The 8,480-nt window shown below is 43.9% G+C and overlaps 1 protein-coding gene across 1 annotated transcript in view; it reads right to left on the bottom strand.

The window, feature by feature from the left end:
• Positions 1-659: 659 nt before the first annotated feature.
• Positions 660-8,480, bottom strand: part of LOC126546257 (venom metalloproteinase BumaMPs1-like) — a 30,642-nt gene continuing 22,821 nt past the window's right edge. Inside the window, exons 12-14 of the mRNA XM_050194408.2 lie at positions 6,993-7,134; positions 5,568-5,681; positions 660-798 (exon numbers count right to left, since the gene is read on the bottom strand). Coding sequence (XP_050050365.1) covers positions 754-798; positions 5,568-5,681; positions 6,993-7,134 — 301 coding nt within the window. The 3' untranslated portion in view covers positions 660-753. The remainder of the gene's footprint in view (positions 799-5,567; positions 5,682-6,992; positions 7,135-8,480) is intronic.

Below are 8,480 nucleotides of genomic sequence, written 5' to 3'. Positions count from 1 at the left end.
CAGCAAACCATCTGGTGTGTCGTGAACGGGAAACGAGAGCATGAAATTTAGTAAAGAAAGAAAGGAAGCACGCATTTAGCACCGCACTGCAGCACCTGCAAGCCTGGACAACGATCTGAGGAGATTATAATTCTGGGTGGAAGGAAAAAATAGGCTAACGCGTGAATTAATGAAACCTTTCTGGCTTCCCGCAACAAGAAACTAGAGGCAATGACAGCTCTTGCGATATTCCAGTTTCACTTTTCAGTAGCGTATCCCGATTTTTATTATTGTGATTCCTCACCCTGATCTATTCTCAACATCCCCGTAATGTGCGTATAACCCTGTATATCAGGTGTTTATGTGAAGACTATCACCAATTTTGTTTTAAAAATCAACTCTGGGAGTTACCAAAATTACAATTCTTGAGCTAGGTTGCTCAAAGATGAGGACATTATTTGTATGACATATCAGAATGCATAATTGAACTATTACTAAAACTCACTATTGAGGTTTGTGGTTTATGCAACAATCTGCGACATTTTACTGCATTAAACTACACCTGTCCGATGCCAATGGTAGACAAGGACAAAAGTGCATCATAAAGCTACTTTCTTTCGATAGCAGGCATAACCAGAGATCCGAATCAGACACACGCACTTCATACATTAGATTCCACGTCAGTTAGAGCAAGTACATTTATTCTCGCAATAAAATATTCAGTATTGTTTCCTTGTCCACGGCAAAATTTGTGAGAGCATGTCGCATGAGGAATCACGAATCCAAAGCATGGTATCCGCAAATTCCCTTTCTACAGGTCTGTAATAAAGAAGACTAGAGTTAAGAATTTTTCTATAGTAGGACGTTATTGAAAGTATCGGAGCATATGCACAAATGATTAATATTGTGATGCAGAATAACACGTAAAGTTCATGTTGAAGCTTAACTTTGAAGAACTTTGAACATGAACACAAAGAATAAAAATAATACGCAGCAAGAATACGCAAGGTTGTTTCCCATGCCTAATTTCTATTTTCGCTTTCCGAACAAGACCTCCATATTAGAGATGTGTTCGCATAATCAAGAAGGATTGAAGTGGTCATTGGCGCAGAAGAGCGAGTATCTTTTCATCCGAGATTCCTTGTTTCGCCAGCACGATGCAAATCAGGTAGCGGCACATGCTCACCTGCTTTTATAATAGATTAATTGTCACTATTCGACACACTGTTATAGAAGTAATGAGATACATGCAAGTATGTCCACAATAAATATGTCACATTATTTCAGTCATTAATTAGCATGAGCGTGTAAAGCAATGTATATATCTCAATTTAGGCTGGTGATCCTCAAGCGAAGTTAATCACAACCATAGAAAGCCAACAGAGAATATATATGTTTGTAAGTAATATATATATGGATGAATGCCGCATCCCGTTCGAAACGCCAGTAAAGTCCTGATATTTTTCCTACGTGCTTCTATTCTTTGAGCTATTTCTGTGCCGGATCATGTGATTATATGCTTCGCTGATATAAATAAATGAAAAAGTGAATAAATAAAGAAATATATATATATATATATATATATATATATATATATGTGTGTGTGTGTGTGTGTGTGTGTGTGCGTGTGTGTGTGTGTGCATTTTTGATACACTAACACAGTGACAGTATTAGTGTTAAAACAATAATTAAGAAAGTAGGAAATGAAAGTTGACGAAAGGATAACTTGACATCGATGGGAGACGAACACAGAACCTCCGCATCACGTCTTTGTTGCACTGCTAATTGTCCTAGGGTTACGGCCATCAATCCTCCCGCTATCTTGGGTATTTATGTATACTAGATACACACAAATATCCATGGCCTGTCGACATTATATCGTCGCGATTTAAAAAATCGAGCCTCTTTGTTTCTCTTGTACATCCGTGAGCAGAAGTATACCGACTACAGAGTCCCCGAAAAAACAGAATTTCTTCGTAATTAACACGCATAAACAGAAACTGACGAGTGCACTGGAAAATTCGTAATGCCAAGTTTGGACTACATTGCTTACTTTCAAAATAAATTCAATGACACATGGGAAAATTAGTTTTATCGCGCAATCTCTGGTTCGTATACTTTTGCTCACGGGTGTACATTCAGAGGAAGTTAGTAATACTGAAATTTAAAGTTGCTGGAAGAGGCAGTTACGCAACTCTCTGGGCTCTGTAACCGGCCAACATCTTTCGCTTAGCTCCTACTGTTCACTACTAGGAAAGCCCAATCAAAATACATACAGTTCCACATATCCATACTTGGGTACCATGCAAATGCAAGACGCAGGACACAGATAGACGCAACGAGGGAGACTCTTGCCCTCGTCATGTTTATCTATGTCTTGCGTCTTGCATTTGCGCTGCAGCAAAGCAGCATGAAATGTCACCAACTACCCCAATACATGGCACGTATCAGTGACAAGTATAAGAACGCACCAGTGGGACAACTCTCAAGTTAGTTTCAGTATTCTCGTGCGCTTTCTTTCAAACAATTCTTTCGGAGATGCATGTCAATGTCACAACTGATGCATCGAAGACAGCGAAGCAGTATATGCGAGTTCTCACAGCTTTCGGAAGTACACGGGGTCCATTTGCTGGCTCACGGCCTCGCTCGAACGCAGCAGCAGTTGCTCTCCGCGTGCAGTCAATAGTGGCGGCTTTTGTAGCGACGGCACCCACACGCGGTGCGTTGCAGCACTGTGGAGCAAGCTTTCACCGTCACAGCCCTATGAACCTACCTCGATCGTGTAGTCAGTATAACGCGGCGCGAGACGCAAAATTTACGGATTACTGGTTAAAGAATGTATGAATGAAATTGCCAGTTTCGTTGCAAGGGCGGAGCGCCGACTGTGATAGCAGGGTCTAGCGCTGCGCTTGAACTTCTCGGCCGGTGTTTTAACTGCACGACTGACGCGGAAGCGACATACGCGTGTGCGCCACTATATCTGGCACCCTTAAAAGGGTTGACACGCTGAATAAGTCCTCTAATGACAACTCACGGCAGCCACTAGGCTGGCCATGGAGGGTGGCGATATGGGCTTGTTGGTCGGTCATCATTGAAAGGTATCTGTATAGCACAACAAAACAAAGACACAAGAAGCGAACACTATTATAGATAGGGATAAGCGCGAATGGGTAAAGCTAATAATAGAAATGGAGCAGATCCTCTCGGTCGCTGACCAATGCATCAGCAAACCATCACTGTCATTGTCCGCGAGAGAGCTGGCTTATTTGCGCAGGGAATAAAGCCTGAACTCCATTTTCATATGTCGTTTAGATTTTCTTCTGTTTTCCTGTTGTATCGGTTTCAGATTGCTTTCATACCGTCATGTACGTAAGTGAATCATCATGGTTGTTTCATAGTGTGCACGTGTTTGTTTGGGGGTATAAGTATGACCGATCCCGCAAGTAAAAGTTTCGTTGTTGATAGTTAGCACGTGTCTTCGTCTTCGTTTATTGTCTTAGTGCTTTGTTGCGCTGTACAGGTACCTTTCAATGATGCCCGTAGAGAACCCCACGACAGTAAAACCAGATCACTTTGAGGTTCGAGCACTGATATTGTTTTTCACGTTATTATTTAATATGCCGTATTTACTCGCATAATTAGCGCACTTTTTTTCGCGATTTTAGAGCTCCGAAAAGGGGGAGCGCCAATTACGCGGAGATGTCGCGAACACATCGGAAATAACGTGCAATATGTAGTAACGCGCGCGGTATATACATCAAAAAGAAAATAAATTATAGCACCAATGAATGGTACTTGTTTATTTAACAGAATTAGCACGTACTTTAACCAGCCAGATCCGGTCATGTACGGTCTAGCCGGAATCGCTGGTCGAGAGGTCCGACTGGGAATCATCGTCGCGGCCGCTCTCACCGCCCTCCCAAAGCGCATCGTCCTCGTTTCCGTCGAGCGCGTTCATCTTCTTGAAGCTCTTCTAGACAATACTGGGAGAAACCAGGTGCCACACTGCGAGTATCCACTCGCAGACCTCTCTAGTGGCGGTCTCATTATTCAGCCGGTGGGAGGGAGCCCATGCTCTCCGCCGGCCATCCATTCCCCGTACACCTTGCGCACGTAGTCCTTGAAGGGTTTACTTTCGGAGACATCGAAATGCCGCAGAGGAGATGTTAGTCCGCCCGGTATAATAGCCAGGTTAGTCCTCGTGTCCCGCAACTTCTCCTTTAGCCTGTTCACGAGATGGCCTTTGAAACTGTCGAGCACCAACAGCGATGGCAATCGCAGTAAGGCCCCTGGTCGCTTACCCCAGACAATGTCGAGCCAGTCGTTCTTCAGTTCTTCATTTATCCAGCCTTTTTCTCGGGCGCGGATGTGAATACGGCCTTCAACCTTCACTTTGGGCAATGTTTTCCGCTTGAAGATCACGAACGGCGGTAGTTTTCGGCCATCAGCTGTCACGGCAAGCATAACCATGGAGCGTTGCTTTTCGCAGCCGGCTGTCTTTTCGCAGCCGGTTGACGAACGAGACGCCTTTCTCGCTCACTATTGCGTTAAACTTGCGAAATCAACCAAAGATGCGCTGCAGCGCGGACGCAGAAAACCAGGGGCAACGAGGGAAAAAGTTGGCGCGACGGGCCCTCGCACGCCTCCGATGCAGAAAATAATCCGTGACGCGCCGCGTGCATGCATTCTCACGGCGGGAGAGATGGGGAGATAGAAGGAGGCAAACGCTCGAGCAGTTCCGACTACCCGTGAACAGGTTAACGTGTTCGGGTATGGTCCCTAGAATAAAATATTCTAGAAACTGCAGTTCGGGGGCTTCCGGAGAAGGGACTTCGCACTCGCAGCCCGTCTTGTGTATGACTATTGCACTCGCCTGCGCGGCAAGGGGTGCGGTCGTCCAAAGTCTCTCCGTGCTCGCGCACCGGCGAGCTCGCTCGAGTGGGACGGGGAGCGCAAAATATGCAAGTAAATTTTTTTGCGTCTGTAGAGCTGGCTAAATATGAGGGGTGCGCAAATTATGCGAGGGCGCAAATTATGCGGGTAAACACGGTACATTGTCTGAGAATATTTAGGACAGAAGGGACGCTCTGTGAATGCTACGCATAATGAAATTTGTTTACGGGCAGCCATGCGCAATATTTTGAGGAATAATTTGGTGAAGCACGCAAGACCCAGTATCAGTACCTTTAGCGGTCGAATAAGGTAGCATTATAACTTGTATTCCCGGCATGGATATGCAGATGTCACTAATTACTTAAAAATATTTTGAGTTTCCCGACGACGCCGACTGCAACAATTCGGTTGGATTTTGCATGTAATTGCGATCGCACTAAAACAACGCTATAAGTTTCTGTGTGTTCAGATGAGATGTTCGCAATGTAACCTTTATGTTGAAATTATTAATCACTATGTTTCATTGCAAAGTCACAGCGCTATTATACATTGCATCGCTTTTACATTTAATGTAGAACATGCCGTCGCCAGCACACCGTCAGCTCAGCACCAGACCTGTTGCCGAAAGTCCATTAATTACAAGTTTGGTTGCAATATGCCACATCAGAGTGAGGGTATGTGATAATGTGAATTACCTTCCCATGTACGCAGCTCATTCCATCAGGAACAAATTCCTTTCGACACTTTCCAGCCCCGTATGATGTTTTCAGGCAGCACATCATCCTGCACTGTTCGAGCTCGTCTGGTTGCTGTAGAAAGAAAGGCAACGTTGTTTTTATACAGACCATAAATAAACGCTAACGCATATGGCTGAAATAATCATTCGCGAGGAGACAAGCGGCCAGAAAGCCGTCAAAAGCGGCAGTGATAGAAACCAGTTTTTCCATTTCAGCGATTTCGTCGCAACATTCAGCTTCTTTTGTCTGTTTAGCGACAAATGTTGACATTTTGCTGCCGGCGACATTTTTATTGACGTCACAGAATTGGTGACACTTTAGTGCTGTCGAAGTTGAAAAGTTGTTTCAAAAACAGCCCGTATAGAACGTACTTTATCTACGTGTAAGTGGCCGAAATTGGCGGTATCGTGCGTATAAGATCTCTGACCATGATGAAGCAATATTTGCCTTCACTGAATTCAGTGCGATCACAAAATGCATGTGTTTTTTTTCATTCTCGACGAAACCGATTTGAATGGGTCCTAACGCTTCGGATTCGGCATTTTTACTAAATATAGCTGAATGGTGGACGTTTGCTAGTTTTATTGTGAGACTTCAAACGCAAAAGAAGAACGATAAGATAGATCAACTCTAGAAATGCGTATAGCTATGAGCGGCTGTTCTATCTCACGTGAGCCTGAACATACTGCTCCTTTAATGCATGGACTTTGGACGAATGAGCACTGTGAAGAGTCTTCAGTTAGGCGGAGGGGCGGAAGACGTGTATTTCACTTGCACATAGGTCACGTAATCGTCACGGCCGTGTTAATTGGCGACATTATGCGTCTTGGTAATATTGCGGTCCTTTCAGGAGCGCCGAGAATGAGAAATAATTCGGGAATTATGGAGGAGTAAGCGCCTTTGCATGTTAGGAAAAAGAAATCGCTTGCGCTCTTTTCAATCGCTCGGTATCTGGAACCTCATAATTTGAGAGTAAACGCCCAATTTCAGGTATCATTGTTCGCTGTTATGGAAGTATAATAGTAAAGTAATGATAATTCGGCAAGCTCACCGACCTGCGACATGTGTAGAATACGATAGAATCTGCTAGTAAAGCGCGAGGACTGGAGTACTATACCTATAACATTGAAGTGCTACGGCATCATGTGGACTCGTGGCTGAAGAGCTTCAGCAGTGATGCATGATTGTACAGGCTCCAGAACAGAGATGTGGGCCAATTGGAGTTAGTTCACAATAGGCTTCATTGTTACTTCGGTAGTGGGACAACGCCGGGAGAAGTGGTGAACTAATACGATATGCGCTACTCTTACAACTAACTCTTTTTATTGATAACAAAATACTGAAACACAACGAGAAATGGCAAAAACAAAAATTTTAGCTTACCTGAATTGGCACACCTGGTCCTTCGTCTGACAGTAGACCGCCGCAGAAGTCTTCCGCAGTCATGATTTGACCGGGAAGTATTTTGCGTCGGGTTTTCACACTTAATGACGCAGTTTCCTCTAAGCACTTGTCCGGTACGATTCTGTATCCGAATCGAGAAAAGTCCGGGAAACGTTCCATGAAGATGAAACGTCGTCACTCGTTAACGTAATTGTTCAAGACGAATCGAGCTAACGCTTGTAAACAATGAGAGTAAACTATGTTTCGCTCTCGTCACAACGACTATCATCCGTTGTTGTATTTCCAGTGTCCCCCCTGTTTGTTACACTGGCTTAATTATGAAACCAAGGAGCGTGCACTGTAGAATAGGTCATGCGTAGAAACCAGCTGCTGTGCGATGGAAAGTCCCAGTACCCGCGTAATTATGCGTACCAGACTTTTCTATCAGCAGTTTCAATTTACGCTAAAGATACACGTAAGCTGCTTCAACTATTCTGCCGTGTTCACATACCTGCGCTATGAAATGTGTCTGTTTATGCCTACCATTGTTATGTTTATTTTCTTTGTTTATTTAGCACACTCAAGCTATAGAGACCATTGTTGCTTTTAGCCTGCTGTTCCTTTCCTCCTTGCGAAGAATGGAATAAAATTTAATTCGTTCATTCGTGTTCATCGCGCTTATGTTATGATATAGCTATTTGATGTTAGCACTACTAATCTGCAACATGCAACGAATTATCATGTAGCTCTGAATGTACAGTATCATATCAGCATCGTCACCTATAAAGTTAATGAGTGTTGTCAAGCAATCGTTCAGATGACATATTTGTTTTCTTTGTTGCAAAGCTTATTTGTTTCCAGTTTTGCGCATATCTGGGTAAGTAGGAGTGGCGAATCCAGAGTAGGCTTCTGCGCAGAATACGTAACCTTCGAAAAATAATTATAGAAATTCTGGTAGGATTCAGTTGAGTTTTTCCAAGAGTACACGTAGATGTTGCGTTTAATGCAACTGAATGTCATGCACAATCATACCTAGAAGAAAAAAATACACACGTGAAGGAAACAAAGAGAGAAATGAAACGAATAAAACCTGGACAGAGAAATCTGCCTACAGCTTCGAGAGTGCTCTGCCTACGCATTATTCGTTCTTTTTTTCGTGCGCTTTGTGCAATCCTGGCATCATCCTGTGTTCGTCAGTGGTCTTTGTACGTTCACGCTTTTATCAACAGTAAAGGCTTTGCGGATTCTGCGTTGAAAGCTACCTGTGTAGTGGTATGGGTTGCTGCTAAGGTATCACACAGGGAACACTGGCACGAGACCATGAAGCGAATGCCAACGTTGCGCATTCTTCGGCCTCATTTCATGTTTAAATAATGCAAGGGCACACGTGCAAGGGCACACCCACAAAGAAGACGTACGGACACACGTCACGAGCGCCTGTGATCATGTGTCTTTGTGCCTTCTTTCTGTATGTGCCTTTCCGCTACG

The sequence above is a fragment of the Dermacentor andersoni genome, chromosome 10 (assembly GCF_023375885.2).
Source record: "Dermacentor andersoni chromosome 10, qqDerAnde1_hic_scaffold, whole genome shotgun sequence".
Lineage (NCBI taxonomy): Eukaryota > Metazoa > Arthropoda > Arachnida > Ixodida > Ixodidae > Dermacentor > Dermacentor andersoni.
This window is presented reverse-complemented; position numbering and strand designations above follow the sequence as displayed.